Source organism: Opisthocomus hoazin, chromosome 8, assembly GCF_030867145.1.
Source record: "Opisthocomus hoazin isolate bOpiHoa1 chromosome 8, bOpiHoa1.hap1, whole genome shotgun sequence".
Lineage (NCBI taxonomy): Eukaryota > Metazoa > Chordata > Aves > Opisthocomiformes > Opisthocomidae > Opisthocomus > Opisthocomus hoazin.
In genome coordinates, this window is record NC_134421.1 from 33436837 (window position 1) to 33455742 (window position 18906).

At 36.9% G+C, this 18906-nt stretch overlaps 1 protein-coding gene across 4 annotated transcripts in view; it reads right to left on the minus strand.

The window, feature by feature from the left end:
• Positions 1–293: 293 nt before the first annotated feature.
• Positions 294–18906, minus strand: part of CNOT2 (CCR4-NOT transcription complex subunit 2) — an 89103-nt gene continuing 70490 nt past the window's right edge. For all 4 annotated transcript variants that reach the window (XM_075428983.1, XM_075428984.1, XM_075428981.1 and 1 more), the window contains 10 exons: positions 17105–17184; positions 15826–15951; positions 13135–13259; positions 11453–11573; positions 11185–11341; positions 8498–8559; positions 8352–8401; positions 7405–7505; positions 6708–6852; positions 294–1084 (listed from right to left, as the gene is read on the minus strand). In XM_075428983.1, the coding sequence (XP_075285098.1) occupies positions 998–1084; positions 6708–6852; positions 7405–7505; positions 8352–8401; positions 8498–8559; positions 11185–11341; positions 11453–11573; positions 13135–13259; positions 15826–15951; positions 17105–17184 (1054 nt within the window). In that variant the 3' untranslated portion in view covers positions 294–997. The remainder of the gene's footprint in view (positions 1085–6707; positions 6853–7404; positions 7506–8351; positions 8402–8497; positions 8560–11184; positions 11342–11452; positions 11574–13134; positions 13260–15825; positions 15952–17104; positions 17185–18906) is intronic.

The following is an 18906-nucleotide window of genomic DNA, read 5'->3' on the forward strand; positions in this document are numbered from 1 at the left end:
AAGATTGATCTTTTTTTTTTTTCTCTTCCTATGAAACGCTGCTGTTCAAACAGCCAGAGTGAATTGTCTCAGTTCACTTCTTGAAGTCCCATCACATTCACTTGGGTATGGATGTCCTTGGCTGCTGAAAATCTGGCCCTTTAGTGCACAGGGCGACAAAGTAGTCCCCTGACCAGCAGTTCCAGAATGTCCCGTTTTCATATATTGCATCCATGCACACCTCCTAAAAATGAGGTACAGCAGGGCAAACATTTTCCAAAATAGATGTCATATATATAATATATACACATTCGTACATACATACCTTTATTCATGTGATGTCCAAAAATTTAAAAAAAATGTACACATTTATTACAAAATCGTAACAAAGACTGGACAGTGTTTTGCTCATTCTGGAAAGATGAAGCTCAGTAATACACAACTCTGGAAACTAACCAGAGACTGTGGCAATATCTTTCTTCTAAACAGTCAGATATTCTTGCATTAAGCTTGGCGAAAACTGCCTTTCAAAAACAGAAGGGGAAGTAAAATGAAGGAAGCAAACCTTGCTCATCTTTCCAAATGAAATACGAGAAGGATCTTCACATAAAAATGCACAAACATTTTTTATTACCAATAGTGCTACAATGAACAATGCAAATTTTGTTGTCTAATTTTTTGTCTTTTTCCTTTTTTTTTTTGTTTTTACATTTTGGAAAACTAAGTGGTAAACTTTTGTCAGTGTACTCGCTTGTCTTTACAGACCCAAGCTTGTCTGCTGGCAAAAAATAAAACAAAAACAAAAATTCAGACCCTGCTCAAACTAAAGAAAAACAATTACAAATTTAGTTGTTGGGCAGCACATAATTAGTAAGGCAGGACCTCAAATGGTGACCCTTCGCATGAGCCAATTGCCAGATCCTCAAGGAATTAAAACCAGGATGCCTGAGCCACATCAGTTCTGCAGTTATGTTGAGTATTGTGCTGAGACAGCCATACCCCAAGAAAAGGGAAGTCTTTAGAAGGCTTGCTGAGCAGGGTTGTAGTTGAAGGTTGATGGCAGATGAGGCCTTTCTTCCAATTTGTCATATTCCAGATGGAACTCCTACAGTTAAAAAAAAAAAAAAAAAAAGGACAAAACCAAGTAAAACAACGTATCATAACATTTACCTGTTGAGAATTGTTTGTTCTACCAGCCATACTTGAAAAGCACAAATATGGAACAGATCAAGTCCTAACTTATCTCAAGGCAGAAACACATGATTTCACTCTCTGGGATTCTATATTTAATTAGTAAAAAGCCAGTATCCTACGCCATTACACCTCCGACACGTAGGCCCTCCTATTCTTTTCAATGTTACATTACTCTCAGAACCCTAGTTACCATCTCAAACAATTTTATATATACACATACCCACAAAATACAAATACACAATCACGGCATGAGCTGAACTATGAATAAAAGCTGCTGTCTTTCCACCGTTTGGATGTACAGAGACTTATTTTGGATGACCTGTTCTGGGATATTGTGTGCCATACTACCAGACTGATTACTGATTGTAAGTTCAACTAGCTAGGTTTCTCCTGCTTATCACAAAATTGTGGAACATTAGCTGTAATGCTAGAGACAAACTACTGAAACCTATTTAAGCCAGAATTTCGCAATATTGTGCTATATTTCACACTCCGAGTTAAACTTCAGACTCACCCAGCCCTCCTGCACATCCTGAGCTCCTTGTTCCTGTATCGCAATTTGCCAATGTCTTTAATGAGACATTCTGCTGGTGTTTTATAAACAACCACACAGAACAAAAATTTTCGCCCATGTGCTCGGATGCCACACAGGCTACTGGTTCATAAACAAGCAGCTTTACTGTCTCACTGGCAAAATCACCCGACTTCTGTTTGAGGATGTCTGGTTTGCATTATTGTAAAACATTTCACTGATCCAGTAGGAATTCTTCTGACTACAGCAACTACTACTACTAAGATGGTAACCACCCCTGATGTCTAAATGCATCCCGATTATTACAGTGAAAAGTGCAGTTGCCTTCCCTGTGACCTTCATTTGCGCACACAGCCCTAATTAGCGCACTTTGACATTTGGTGCTTGTTACTTCACTCTCGCAAAAATGTACAAGGACTTACTTAGGCCTTACATTTTTCAGATCCTTTCAGCAGTTTATCTGTGTCTCATCCCTGTTTTATCTTCACTCAAGAAGCAGAGTAAGCAGAAGTTTTAGAATTATTCTTTAATGCTGCTACTTGGTAATGCAACAACAGCTACTTTTGACACACGCAGTAATTTATTTTGCCTAAGTCGGTGGAGAACCTCAGTGGAACATCATCTACATCTGCAGAGCAAACTTACCCCACTATTTTTATATATGGATGCAAACACCAAGAGGTGAACAGATTATTTTAGAACACTCCCTAAAGAGATTAAATAGTGTAATATTCCAGTTTTTACAGGTAGACAAACTAAAGACCAAGTCAATGAAAGACCAGAAATACAATCTAGGAAGTCCAACTCTTAGACCTCTCTTCTTTAAGGCAAAACCAAGGTTCATCTAGAATAGAAAGAACATTCAGCATGGTAAGGAAAATTCAGTAAGCCTGTATTCCTCAGGGAACACTGTTCCTAAAACTGGAAAATCCCAGCAAAACCTATGTGAGTTTACAGCCACCTGCACTGAAGTGCTGCACATCTGCTTCATTTCTGGTTTCCCCCCCCCTCTACTCCAACCAAGGGTTTTTTTAGTTGGTTGAGGTTTGTTTGTTTGTTTCTTTCTTTCCTGGTGGGTTTGTTTGGGCTTTTTTTGGTAGATATACAAGTCAATTGCTTTTGGCATTCCTAATTAACACTGCATGCCAGCTGGTGTACGCTCGCTTTTTGTGCGGATACATAAATGTGTGATACTGAAGAAATGCCTGCTCTCTCCTGTTCTCAGAAGCAAGATCGAGGTATAGAAATCTATGGGGGTATTTTGGTGTCAAAGGCTGATTTAGATTGGGTGGGTCTTCAGTAATTTTGAAGTTATTTTAGAACATAAAAAACACCACTCAAACTTCTCTTCCATTCCTGGCTTTCAGAGTTTCCATTTTGCACACAATCATGGAAGGGTCTGCAGATTACTATCGATCTATGGTCAGATGTCGGAGAATTGCTTCTTCAAGAAAATTGTAAACAAAGTGAAGAGTCAATAATAAAAGCTTCAACCAGTTATCTGAACCTTCACATGCTCTGAAATGCCTTCAAAATTACCCATGGAAATTGGCTACTTAAAGCAGTAAGGCAGTGCTGGTAGCCTAAAAAAGGCTTTCCAGACTCAAGGTGGTTGTGTGCCCCTACGGGCAGCGGTAGCTGCGAGCAAGGTGTGTGTCGGAAAGGAATGCTCAGGAGCTTGGACGGTCCTTCGTGTGCCACAAGTTGGAAACCTCTCATTTAAAAGGAGGGAATGTGATTCCCTACCAAATTTTCTTTAGAAGGACATAAGTTGATACTTCAAACTGTCATTGATTTTTAAAATAAACAAGCTTAGACGAGTCTTTTTGATTTGCATCCCTGCATCAGCAATGCTAAAGTCCAATGTCCAGTAGTGTATAAAAACACGTGAAGTTATATATGGCTATACCAAAAAAAGAACTCACTGACAAAGTATTTTTGAAAACTACAAGGGAATTATTTATTGCATACAGAAAAATAATTGTATTACAGGCATAGTTTATGTTTTTGCTTTTGATTCCAGGGCTACTGTGATTTAGAATGTGAACAGTAGCATTGATATTGTTTTAATATAAACAGATACAAATAAAATGTAAAAAAATGCCACTTAGCCATTGACAAACATCTGTTAAATTGTTTCATTCTCCACATGGACGTAATTACTAAAAAATAAATAACTTTTATTAACCAAGAATAATGAATACTAAATGTGTGTGGGAACTTCTAGCATGCGTGACTAAATAAACTGTTCCGTGCAAAGAAATCAACCATTTCTCATGTCACCCCGAAAACTTGTTTTGATGGTAAAGTTACATCAGTCTGCATGTGTACAAACAATAATAGGGAAGAATACTAAAGATAGAAAGGAATTGCTTAAGGTGATCCATAGCATTAATAGATTAAAACAAAACAAGAAGTTAGCTGAATAGGAAGTGCCCTGAGGACAAAATATTCTAGACTATGTAGTTCAAAGGAGATGGTAGAAATCCTACAGCTAGCTCAAAAATTCCAAATGGGACCCAAAAAGCAGCATCTATACTGGCTTAAAGATGGACGAAGAGACGTTCCTTGTTCACTTACCACTGCAGGTGCAAAACTTTAGAAAATACTGTCCCTCTCCTTATTAGCTACCAATTGCTTCTTAATGTTGGGGGAAATATTTTCAGTATGCAAACCAAAGAGAAGAGAATCTGTGTGGATCTTGGGCAAGATCATTCGGAGAGTAGTAGCGATTCATATCTGTCTTTCATTGCAGCATCTCTAGGAATGCCTACTAGATGAAGCCAGTTCTACTCTTGAAAAGAGGAAGGACGTAGTGTGCTAATTAACAACTCAAGCACTGGATGCTGAATTTCAGGACAGCACTCAGGACTCCAAACAGGGAATATACTGTCTTTAAAAGCAATGGTTAAGAATAGAGTAGCAGCTTCATGCATTTACTACAGGTAGAAAAGGAAGAGACACCAAAGAGGTTACTATCCTTACACAATGGGCACTACTTCCTCCTAGTAAAAGAAACGTTTAATATAGGGTAAAAACTCAATTCCATTGATATATGAACACACATGAGGCTGCTCTTGCTCATAAATAAATGGAACACATTCAGTTAACTCCAAAGAAGAAATCTATCCTTTCAAAAATTTATCACTTCTCTGATGATCTTCTGTAATAATCAAACAGCTTTAAACAGCATCTCGAAAAACCTAAGAAAGTATACCAAGCTGCAAATAAATAATTCAAGTAGAAATTAAAACTTTCCTTTTGTTTGGGTTTTCTTCTGAGCAGAGTGATGCTTCTGCTGAAGAGTTCTGACACTACCTTGCACATACGAAAAACCATAAAAGCGCAGCTTGCCATTAAAACTTTCAGTTACAAAATCTTGGTTTTGTTATGGTCAGGGGAAAGGCAGCAGAGGTAACGAGTCACACATGCAAATAGACTGAAGAGCCTCCCCTATTATTTGGGGCAATTAAAATGTTAATTTCTGAGGAGAGATCACATCATTATATTTCCTAACCTCCAAGTGTATAGACGCAACTTACTCACAGAAATGAAATGCCTTTTCAGCAAATAATTTGTAATTTAAGCTTCAGGTGAAAAGACTTCTTATTAAATGAAAAACCTAAGCACATGGAATCACAAAACATAGTTTCAACATGCTGCAATCACATCTGTTGTGTTCAAGGCTTCAAGATTAATTTTGTCAGATCTGGTAAGTGTGTTTCAGAGAAGATCAAGAGTGTGACACCGTATCTACAGAAGGTCTGACACGGAAGTTTTTGTGTGAAAAGTGTTTGCTCTCTCATCAATGAGCTCAATATGTTGGTTAAAACTTGAAGCAAATCAGGTCACATTCATAAAATCTAACATAATCAAACCTGAGTGGGGAATGAGATTCTTGACAAACTATTTAACTCAAGCAGACTGTAGGTAGGTGTAATGGTTTTACATATTCTGTGAATTTATCTTTTCTTCAGCTCCAGCTGAAGCTGAATGCATCACCTTGTAGGGCAGGCTATTTTCAAAAGAACACACCTGTTGCCAGGTTAGTGAATGTTAGCACTCCTGATTTCTCAAATAGTGTTTTGGCACATCTCTGCATTAGAAAAATCTCCGCTTTAGTGTAGAAGAGGAATCACAGAAATTGGGATCTGGCAAGGAAAAGGCATTGTACAAGATGGTTTTAAAAGCTGGAATTGGAAGTTGGATGGTCTTAGAATTTACAAGATATCGAAAATTAACTATCTTTGGGGGAAGGTGGAGAAAACGAAGTACAATTCTACGAATTTCTTCGGCTATCAAGGATGAACATTACTGGCTATTCATGGACAGAAAAGAACAGATTATCAGAAGTGGGAAGGGAGAAGACCGTGGCTTTTGGATTTTTTTTTAACGCCTCTTGGCCTAGAATGCAGAAAACCAGCACCATGAAAATATGCCTCCACCCTAAAAGAAGTGATTTATTTCAAAGTACTCTGATGTTCAAACAACAGAGCACAGAAATCCTGCAGTATGCTCAACGAGAGACAATATCTGAAAAAAACACACAACCCCAAAACCAAAAAAAACACCCCAAACAAAACAAAAAAACCAGCCCCCCCCCCCCTTATTTTTAATTCCAAAGTGAGGTGCAGTAGGTCCCTATTGAATTATGTGAAGCAAAACAATAAAATATCTGCAAGTTATTTCTACTGTGCCAAATAATGCTTTCTATTCTGTACTAGAAAAAAACTTGCTATCTAAACAGAACTCGTAAGTTCTACATCCCTGTACCTCCCAAAGAGAGCACAGCAAGTAGAGAGACATCTCCTCCCTTTCCACAAACAAGCCAATGTTTCAGGCAATCTCTATTCCCTCACACACCAGAAAATACGATAACGAACTTTAACAATGGGAGGTCAAAAAGTTTGAGGTTTTGGGGGAGAAGGTTGGGTTTTACTTTTGTCTTTTTAAAAATACACAGTTGACAGACTTAAAAAGCTGCACAAAGGAAAAGAGATACCTTAGCTACTTTCCTCCAGTTAAGACAGTCAAAGAAGTAGTATGTTCCCCTCTCGTACGTATTGGTTTTCATTGTTGGCTCCATGCCGGGTGCCCTGGTGATCCATACTCGTTCTTCTTTGTGGTATCTCCAGTCCCGGTTAAATCTTTTCATTTTCAATAGGAAGGAAAAATAATTTTTAGTGTTAGTTCTCTGAATTTGTCTTCATAAAATACAATTCTAAGGGTTTCAATCAAAACTATACAATGTGTTCAAAACCAAAACAAAAATTTCTAAGACATCGTTACACCTGTGATCTCATACCTCTTCCATACAATTATTACACCTCAAACTAATCACATATGAAACTTTAAGAAATCTGACAGTTCAAACAACAAATTCTTTTTACGGTTATTTACTGGTTTTCATTTTGCTGAAGATAAGACAGATGTTTAATGATGACTGGCACTTGCCACTTTTTCCACAGTGCTTCATAATAATGCAAAATTTATGAGACAGACTTTTGATTTCTGCTATATGAATAAATAAAAAAGTACAAAATGAATCCAAGGTTGGAGGAGGTATTTAAAAAAAGGTTTCCAGCTTTAGATTGACTGTTTTCAGTGTCTAACTTGTTGGGTTTTGTTTTTTTACATCTACTACTTCATTACTGCAATAGATTAAATCATGTAAGACTGACAAAATAGTTTGAACGTACAGCTCTACTGCTGCTAATAGCTGTAATACATCTCCTCCATTCATGTAATAGAGATAAAACAGGAGATCTTCTCCATATCGGCCAAGTTTTATTGCAGCCAGCTGCAAAAGATTGAAGAAAACGAGGATGAAAAATCACAATAGATAAATGGTTTAAGACATACTATCCCACTTAAATAACACAAGGATACATCCGGAATGTGCTTCCATCCTAAGTGTGTTGCAAATGATACTCTAATGTAACAAGAGTAATAATTAAAACAATAATTTTCTTCACTTTTAGTTAACCTTTCCAACTTAAATAGATACAACAGAAAAATAAACAGGAATAATGAATCAGCAATACAGACGTTTCTCCTTGCACCTGTGTGTATCCTCATCTACTTATTTTTTAAATTAAAAAAAAAAGCTCAAAAAACCTTTACTTGTATTTGCCCACTTCACACTCTATTAAGTAACATTACTACGACTTCTTACACTATTTCTCAGTGATCCTTCTTATGGAACTAGAACAGTTGAAAGAAAATACATCTTAGAAAAAAATCCCTACTCATGTAGATACAGAAAGCAACAGATAAATGTGAGAATATCTCGAACCACAATTCTGGGCTTATCTCAAGAAAATCTATCTCGATTTAGTATGGCATTTGAATGTTACAGTACACAGATTGTAACAAACTTCTGCTTTGCATGAAGGGCATACTCTTACAAACATAATGTGTTCTTTAGCAAACCATGCCCATTCTCAGTTTCGTCTTCCCTTTCTTTTCCTAAGGTGGAATGGGTGCATGATGTGTCCAATTAAATGGTTCATGCATCACTGGTCCTAAAAAGATCGAGGACCTCCACAAAACGCACTGATTTTGAACATTACCTATCTGAAAGAATATTTAGAAAATTACTAGTAATAAATTAACAAAAAATAAGCATACACACACACGTACTCACCTTATCCCTAATGTGAATGTTAGTTAAGTATTCAGATGGAACATGGAAGTCTAAAAAAGAATCGGAATTGATGCAACTATTAAGACATGTAAATGAATAACATTTGCAAACATTAATACTGAATTGAATAGTTATTTCTCCCTTACCTATGTCTTGAGGTCGACAAGGTGATGATGCCCAGGGTGACGCAAATTTGGGATAAAGATTTCTGAACAAAAAGCAAAGCACAAATTTACCAAAATTAAAAACTAAAACAAACAAACGAAAAATCCCCACAACCAACCTTGCAAACCTAAAACACCATACCACATAACCCAAATCACCACCTGGGGTGAGAAGGAAAGAGAAAATGAAGTTTCCAGCCCATTTTCCTGAAATAGTTACATTTATTCATTTTCCTTGTAATATGTGGAGTAAGATTGCATTTAAACTGCCACAGGGTTTAAACCGCTACAGGGCCAAGGCTTCCTTTTTAATCTATCATGCCTTTAACTTAAGTGCCAGGGAACCCAATGTTTTTTAGGTGTCAAATTTTACACAGACTTTCAAATTTGCGTAGGAACAGCTGCCACAAGCCTGCCGGGTTCAGATTTATTAGCCTATGACTTATAAGGGGATGAAAAGCTTGTACTGGCAGATTTTTTTTTTTTTTTAAACTAACCAGTAAAGATTTTACTCTTCTTAATTTCAGTGATGACAAATAAACTGAATCCCAGCACAACATCAGCAAAAGTTTATCATGATTTTTCTTTCATATAGCTTTTGCTAACATATATTAAAGAAAAGAAGGCAAGATGGCAGGCCAGACATGGAGGACTGTCCAGACTATTTGCAAAGCTTTTCTGTAGTATAAAATAAAACCAACTTTACAATACAGAACTGTCTGGATTAAACATTAACCCTGTTCTCTCCATCCAAGACCCTAAATATACTATATACAGTAACTGAAGATTAAAAATCTAGCTATTTACAGCATAGCTGCTAAGGAAAAGCAGCAGCATGCCACGTACAAATACTGCTCATGTACAAATACACACTAACAATTTGGATGCTGTAGTCAGGAGCAGCAAAACACAGGTACAAGTCATCACAGCATCAAATTACGCATAGTATTCCTCTACATGAGGTATTATCTAAACCCATGAGGTTTTATGTAGACTTTCCAATAGGTATGTTAAGATTAATATGTATGTTAGTCATTAAACTCATGAATAACTGACTAAAATATTGAATAGTATCACCAAAAGTAGTATCACTGCTACTACTCTGCATGTCAACACCTAGAGAAAAGTAGCTGTATAACTAAACAAAATAACCAGATTCCACCTGTGTCTAGAAATAACTCAAGAATCCAGATACAGATGTACTTCAAATTCTTTCAAGGAGCAAAGGCATTCTACTTTCAGCTGACCAGACTCAAATGAAGTTTGAGCAACCCATACTGAGAATGGCAAGTTACTTCAGTATTGCGTAGATTCAGGAGACCAGTCTCCCAGTCAGTGCTGTAATCTCTGGGACTACCAAGCAAAAGCAGCAACCCATGGCCAGTATAACTGTCCTTTATGCATTCTCTTTACATTGTGGAAGAAGGGGTTGAGAGTGGGGAAACATCTGGATTCCATGGAGAAGGGACCTGTGAGATTAATGCTACATGTGAAGAAGATACTACATTTATGTAACATTCTGCAAATAACTACAGACAATTTACTTTGGATGTCTGTTTTGAGACATTTTTAGAAGTGCCAACGGCATAACAATTTGACTAAGTTTTGATGCAAGCTCTATAGAAAGAATTTCTGGATATGGTAATTTCTAAAAACTTACATCTCTAGAAAGAAATGCATAAACTAATGCCAATTATTTCAAGACAGAAAAATTACAAGCCATTTTTCCTACGCTTTCCCTCTCGCCTTTATATCCACATTCATCAGTCTTCCCTGAACTCATGCATGCAGAGTATAGCTCCATATAAATTTGTGAAACATGGAAATTGTGCATATGTATGCTGTTTGGTCTTTGTTTTGTCAATATATTGTATGCAAACCTTAAAATGCATATACTACCCTGTCAATAAGCTTAACACTACGTAAATCTCTGCAGAAACAAAATGATGAGAGATTCTCAGCTGAAAGTCAAGAGTACCAGAAATTAAACTTCTCTCACAATTACAGTCACCTAGAAGATAAGTGGTTTTGCCCAAAACTGATCTACGTTCCTTTGGTAACTAGCGGAGAGAGAGAGGCACCCTGGGCTGGTGATTCACCTCACCTATCTTAAGCACTTGTCTTACCATTAGTGCAGTTGCTAACTGCTTTTCCTCTTCACTGCCTCTAGAGGAAGCCTAGATGACTAAACTTCAGTGAACTGGGCGACTGCAAGTTAACTATAAAACTACATTTTCCCTTAAAGTAATCTTTGGCACAGGGTAACATTGCAGATGCTCTGTTTAGCATTACACTACTATAAATCGAATTTACCCCCCAAACTGCTGACAGTTAGGTGTAGCTATCCTCAAGGAATATTATTATTTGAAAAATAACATATACATGAAATTTATGAACAACACACCATCAATTCCTTGAAGAAAGTCCTGAAGAAGTCATGAGAACAAAGAAAACCACTAGATTTATTGAAAGTTTGCATAACAAGATCTCAGTATGCCTTGAAGCACAATTCTCTCGTTTATTTTATTTTACTGTCATTACATTTTCAAATTTTATTTGGGAAAATGTCTTGTGGGTTTGATAGCTGTGTAAGCTAAGTGAGCCTATTCTTATGAATGACAGCATAATAAAACCAAAACCGAAGACAGTACTAAAAACCAGAAACTTACTCAGGAGAGTTCAGATTGAGACCTAGTGTTGTTAAATCACTTCCTAATGCCAGATGTACCATTCCTGGATCTGTCTCTGCTGCCCTGATGAATGTTAACAAGCCAATCATTCCAAACTGGTCCGTCACCATCCCTTGAGGAATGTTGGTAACCCGACCTGGGCAAGAAGAACAAATTAATTTTCTCCTCTCAAGAAGTGGAGGAATCAACAAGGTGATCTAAATGACTGTCAAAACTTGTAAAGAAGAGAAAGTAGAACGACGCATACCATCAGGTAACACCTGGATCCCTTTTTTCTGCTGGTTGTTGTTTTGCGTAGTTGAGCTTTTATCTCCAGGAAACTTGGGCCCATCTGTGCTGGATGATGTTTTTCCTGATGTACTCAAATTCTGTTAAAAATAATTTGTAGAGTTGGCATGATGGAAACAAAAACAAAAATGGAAAAAACTTGTTGACCATATCTTTCAGTCAAGCACTCTAAACCAGTACACTGAGTCACTAACAAATCAGGCACTAAAATGGAGCCAAGCTGAAGCTTTCAAGTTCTGTTGACAAACCTCACGTATTATTTTGCCAGTTCCTAAAGCATACCTCTCATACAATAAGAGCCAGCAGCTTGTAGTCTAAAATGATAAGAAAATATTTTACACCAGAGTTTGAATACACAACAGATCTCTCACGTGCTTGTGACTAGAGTATATTTTGGACTCATTACATATCACGTATTTTTCCCATACAGTCTTGCTTCTGCGTAACACTCCATGATGCAGCAACAGATAGTAACTCAAGCCAACTTCAGGTGCAAGCAACACACAGTTGGCACATTTGCAGCTATCAGGAAAGAGACATAAACACTTCATCTGGCAAGAAAATTGTGATTGTGCTCCACGAGCCCATATACTGACAAAAGATATCTTCCATAACTATTATTTCTTACTCTCTTATTCTTTAAAACAAGCCCGCAATAACACAATGTAATCACATTTACTCCCTCCTTCCTTACTGTATTCAGCCTTAACTGTACCAGAACATTTTCCACATGACAAACCTGGTCACAACATCTGGGGGCTAGGCTTCCCCCCATCCTTTTTTTGATGAGTTGCATTTTTCAGTTTTCACATGAGTTTGTAGCCACATCTACTACCTGCTCATCAGTATTTATGCCACCCTGATTAACGTGTTTTTTGCAATTGTAAGTAATAAAACAATCAGAAAAGAGAACATTTTGTCAAACACTGTAGGAAATTGTTCTTTGCCATCCACGTATTACTCAACTTCATTTGTAATAAAAAAGCAATTTTTATTACAAATCTTTCAGAGTAAACAACAAAAAAACCCCATAATTTTGTGATCTATTTATAATTACAACAATACTTACAATACACTGTATCCCACTAGTCTACAACACACCCATGAATTCAATGGTCTCTTTTAAAAGCGCTCGTCCCTTGTAATTTCATTTCCCCATCAAGAATTTTACTTTGAAGTGATATTGTACAACCTAACTTTTAATGGATTTTAAAGCTTTGAAGAAAGACGTTAGAATGTGTAAATTGCTAGTACTGATGAAAGGCACGAACAGTGAAAAATGAGCTGGAATTGGCAGAAAAAGAATTATTGCAAAACTTGAAAAATACTTCTCAATTATCAAAAAAACATTTTGCAGTGTTCTTAAAAGTTCCTCCCCAACCCCTCTCCCAAAGAGAGAAAGATACACAGATATGAAATTACAGAAGCAAAGTTGTAGTGACTGTTGGGACCAAAAAACTTCCTGAGATATTCCACTTACATAGTTACACATGAAATGTTGCTTATGCAAAATTTCTCATTAATTTAGAGGGGCAAATTTGAAAATCTTATATTACAAATACAGTCACTGTCCGTTTCAAAATATAATATTCAAAAGAAGTACGAACACTCAAAATAAAAGAAGATTTAAGGTTTACTTACAGATTTATTGTCATCATTACTCGATGTTGGGTCTTTGTAGCTGGAGCCTGGTAATGCTGGAAAATCTTCATTGTGTATTGAAAAGTCCTGGGACTGCTCACTTGCTGGTTTTGTTACCATCCCAACTATCATCAAAATGAAAGCAGGAATAACATTAAATGACTACTAGGACAAGAATTTCTGCTGTTGATCTTGCTTACTGTCCATTTTCATTATGTGCAAGCTGTACAGCAGAAATTACTTTCAAAAAAAGAGGTAGACCAAAACAAAGCATATTCATTTAGAACATCCACACATATTAGACTAAAGCCTCTTATTTGTGAGCTGAGAAACACTCTGGGTTAAATTCATAAACACATCCACTGCTTTAACAATGAAGCCCAGTACTTTTACCAGGAACAGCACCTGTTTTGCACATCTACATAATCAAATAATCTTTACAGGCATTATTAAAGCGGTATTTAAGGAAATCCACTGATGAAGGAAGGATGTACTGCTTTTAAGATTATAATACATTTTTCCTCCATCCCTAATTGCACGAAGAATTTCTTAGCACAATCTCTTTAGAAGCACATATTCTTACAGGATGCCCAGCTAACTTGCAACAGAACATATCACCAGTGAAATACTTGCCTGTGACATAAGAACGACTCCTACTTTCAGTATGAAAACTGAAAGCATTTAGCCTGCAACTCTCAGTGCTCTGACCCTAATTTAAAAAAAGTAGGCCAGTCACATTGGAACATGGATTCCGACTACTGAAAAGCAACATTTTTTTTTATGACAGTTAAAAAAAACAAAACCCAAACCCAAACCAACAAACAAAAAACAACCAAAGAAAAGCCCCCACACCACGCACCCAAAGGCAAATACTCTGCTGAGAGACAGAGAAGTAATACAGCGATTTGGTTGCAAACAACACTGCACTAGAGGAAGACAAAACACTAGTAGTCTAGGGCCCACCTTTCAAAGATTCTTAATAGATGTATAGGATCTAAAACAGTTCAGTAGCTGACAATATGTAAGACTTTCTCTAGTATTCTGAAGTTGGAGATCACAGTTCCTTTATTTAAGAAAAAAAACCCCTGAGTTAGTCTTGCTTCTGCTGTTCACCTTTTTCGTCCAGAGTTATCACAATTTCTTCCAGCACATGAATAAAACCAATAATGAATTAACTGTGTTGGCATTCTCATTCTACCTAAAAATTGTCTGAAGTCTGATTTTCCTAAATAAGCTAAGCATGAAGAAAGTATGCCTTTGCTCAATTTTAAACCTTTTTCTTGACCACAACTGAAAGTGCTGTCCACTGTTTGTTGCTGGAGATAGCGCCCAGTGCATTTCATATCCCTATTTCTTGATTGTTTCTACCACCATACCCATCCCCTGCATTAAGCAGAAGCTCAAGATAACTCTTCGGACTGAAAAATTTCTTTCCTGGTGCACCACACAGTCATACAAACAGCTATGCTTCCACCAAAATAGGGAAATAGTGTAAGCACGAGAGCAACTGCAGATTTTTTTATGCAGCAGTGCTGCTGAATGTTGAACTCCAGCTCCACTCTGGAAGTACATCTATGTGGATCTCCTTCCTACCTTCTATCAATTTTCCATCTAACGGCTTCTCTTTCAGAGACTGACCAAATCTCATGTAAACCACAAGCTGTATTAGCTCTCCACTCTCAGCGTGACTTTTCAGTGCCTGTATTTGGGGAACTGACTTTTCCCTGGGCTTAGAAGCACTGGAGTTGAACATGTTCAGCTGTTTCTCACAGTTATCTGAAGCAGAGGGCCCTGGTTACACCCAAACCATGAGGCTATTTTCTCCTGATAACGCAGTATCTATTATTTCTTTCCAATTATAGTTGGAGATATCTCTGAAAAACACTAGCTTTTTATAGTTAGAAAACACTGGGGTATTTTTAGTTGGAAATTTGACAAGTGTCACAAAAATAACTTTAGGTTATAAAAGCAACTTTTCAGAGTAGCTGATGCAACATGCATGACAAAATCTACTAAAGCAGCAACAAAAAAAGTATTGTGCTTCACACTAAGCTTACCTGAATTTTTTCCAGACCAAAATAATAAGATTTGTATCTACCTTAAAGTTTTTCCTTTAATTAATTTTTAAGCTGTTCAGCAAGAATTATATAAGACACAAACTTGGAATTTGACTGACAATAGTTGAGCTTACAGGTTACGTTTTGAAATCTGATGTGCATCATAAGAGTGACAGTGAACAGTACTACATCAAGTACTACCAATAAACAGTGAAAATGTACAGTATGTTTGCAGCTGCTGACTTTTTACACAATAACATATCTAGTAATCACTTATTATTTCTCAAGTTTACTACTCAGGCTTCAACAGTCCTTATATACGTGCAACTAGGCAACAACCTATCGCCTAACAAACATCTAGAGTGAGCAGATGCAGAGTAATCATACTATATGGACTGAAAACCCCAACAACCTCTACTGACAGTGAAAATAAAACAGTTAAGTTCTAATACTTACAAAAGTCTAGGGGAATCTCCAGTCACAGAGATAATTGATTATTTATTTTCAGAAATGAGACTTAGGAGCTCAACTGTCTGGCATTTTTGAAAAGACTATCTACTGTCTTATGAACAGCAAAAGGTGATTCAAGTAAATAACTATTTCATTCAAAGAGCTTTCAAAACTGTAGTCTTACCATAGGGTGCCCTTCCAGCTAAAGGGTTTATTAATGGAGTTGGATTGCCACTTCCTTCCCTTCTGTTTCTGTCTGCAAGTGCTGGAAAATCTGAGAGGTCCAGTCCTGTCACATTTTCACTTCCATCTACAATAAAAGCAGACATTTTAAATTCCCTTAAGTTTTCTACTCAAAGACTTCATTACGTGCAAGATAAATTTAGGATATATTCTCTTTCTTCTAGTTGATCTTTTTACTCCTACTTTAATTATTACAAATAACTACAACCTCTGTGTTATTAAACCAGCCTAAAGAGCATCAAGATGTTTGGGGTTTGTTTTTAAGCAATAGCAAGTCAGCAGTATTTAGTAACAAGGTCTACTTGCTTTGAATTAAAGACTGCACTCGTAAAATACTGGCAGACTATCAAAATTACAGTACTCGGATAGGCAGCCTGTTTAAAATTTAAAGCGCTATCAGCAAGAAATTTGAGAGAAGATAATAACCCATATTAGCAGCAGCATCCAGCAGCTCTTTTGTCCTTAGGTAAGGTAAGATAAAGCTGAAGCAGCTGTAGAGCCAATGCAGCACAAGTTACATGGGAATATTTCTCAACTGCAGCAGAAAACATCCCATAGGCAAGGCCAGAGCTGCAATTCTATCAAGATGTCACAATGTCCTAGGGGACGCCCAAACCCTTCCACTCTGTGATGTCACCAGCACCTCAAGTCACTTCATATGCGGAACCACCTACTACAGAAATGTCAACAGGGACAAACCCAAGGCATTTATGTACAAGGATATTTTCCCCTCTCTAGTTCATGAAATTCAGGTGAAGAAGTAATTCCCAGAGAAAAATCACAACTGAAACAATAGAATGAAAGGATGTTACTACAAACCAGCTGTTCAAAAGGAGTTTGAGATTTTAAAAAATGCCTTCCTGCTGGTTTTACCCTATAGAATATTTTCACAGATAATGGGAAGATCTTTTGTTCTCTGATCCCCTTTTCAATTCCATAAGCTATTTTGCATTTCTACCCGCCTAGGTATAATCTATAGTCATGTGACATACAGTGAATATTCTACGGAATACTTTCACTTGGTCTTCAAAAGTATTAAAATCCACTGTTACAAAGCAGTAACAATTTCATAGCACCGCTCTTGGAGCAGCATTTCTATGAAACTGAAAATTACAACAAAGCTGCACTCCAACGGAACAAATTATTTTCAGTTAGACTCATTTAGTCAAAAAAATCTCTCTACTGTACTTTAAGATCAACCTTAATCAGAGTAAACTCACCTGTTCCATTAAAAATGTTACTTGATAAGGAGTTATTCATTCCAAATGCCTGATTTCTGTTCATCCCAAATCCAGACATACTGTGAAAAAAATCCAGGAAGTCAGACAAAAGGGTATACATACTTTGTAATTTCCAGTGGAAGGCATTAAGTGGGGAAAAAAAAACTAAGACACTTAAATTATTTCAAGCTTAAGCAACCCATATTAGCCTGAACTCAGTTGTCAGTTCTTTTCCTTTACACTTCTGAAAACTCTGAGCAGCAGCAGCAGTCACTGCTCAATCAAGACAACTGGAATTACATCAAAATAACTTGGCTTTTTAATAGCCACTGTGTCTTAAAACTTCTGGCAACCAACAAGTTATGACAAAAATAATGATTATTCAATAATTTCATACAGAAAAATGAAGCAGCAGTAAATGCAACAGTGGAAAGTCAGACTGCAAGCCGTTCATTTGCAGGAGGGAAGCTGGACCATGGAAGTCATCAAGTTTGTCATGACTCAGTTATAAGCTGAACAGTTATGGAGTGCAATCATCACCAAGTACATATGGCACTACTAAGAACATAGGGATGGTCTCTGCCACACAAGAACACCAGCTAAATTAAAGCTTCATATAGTCAGACAAAAATGTTTGAAGACATCTAAATATCATATAGGACTACTGTGGTCAGAAAGACACCCTCGCAGATGATCCACTTCATTCTGTGCGAGCTGGAGACAGGGAGAAGCCCAAACGTAGGCCCCAACTGAGCGAAATTCTGAATTTCTGCCCCGTGGAAAATCACAACATTCATTTTTCCCTTGTAACACGATGGAAGCTGATGTTTTAGAAGTCTCTGTGACTAAAAATGTCAAACATTTTACTAGTGGAAATTTTACCTATGCAGACTTTTTCCACAGTTACAAATCTGAAGCATTTCACCCCAATTTGAAATAGCCTCAAACATTCCATTCTGGATCAAGACATCAAGAAAGGGAACAGCTAGCCAACACGGGTCCTTTCCTGCTTTATTTCCCCAAGGTGGTGTATTTGAAAGACACGCAGATCTCCGACACCTCATGCATCCAGAGAAACACATTCCTGGTGTCATCTGTGATTTCTAGACCTGGTGAGAGCACCAACAGGAGACAACTCGATCCTGAGGGCATATAATCTAGCCTGATGACAGGCCATATTTCTCATGCAAGGTTTTTTTTGTTTTTATAGTAATTAGAAATAACCATGTTAAGCATTTCAGGAATAAGAAAGCGATTAGGCCACAAAACGCTTATTTCTCTACAGTTATTTGTAACCCATTTTACCAATGTAACTAAGAAAAGGAAAGCAAACTATTTTTTATGTTCAAAGACCTAAAAACTTTCATTGCTCTAAGGCAGCCATTCAGAAAACACTTCTTGGAAGTCACATAATTCATGCACCTGTCATGGAAATAGCACACTTTTTTTCCCAAGTATAATTTCAAAATTTTGTTAAACACACCAATTAAATAATAATTGAATATGTACCACTAACTATACTTCTGTAGGCTAAACAACTGTGGAATAAGAATTTGTCATTGTTCCAGTGATATTTTGTTTCTCTACTCGTAACAATTGTAGCTTCTTGAAAATGAGATATACAACACGAACAGTGAAAGATGACAATTTAAATTCAAATGCTCCTACAGACAGTGATTTCATTATCTACTCTACAGCTGAACGAAATTTAAACAAGTATTTTCTATACATGTATCAATCTCCAAAATCCTTGTCCTCTGCATGTAGAGTTTTAAAGTATATTACTCTTTCAACCTTTTGTG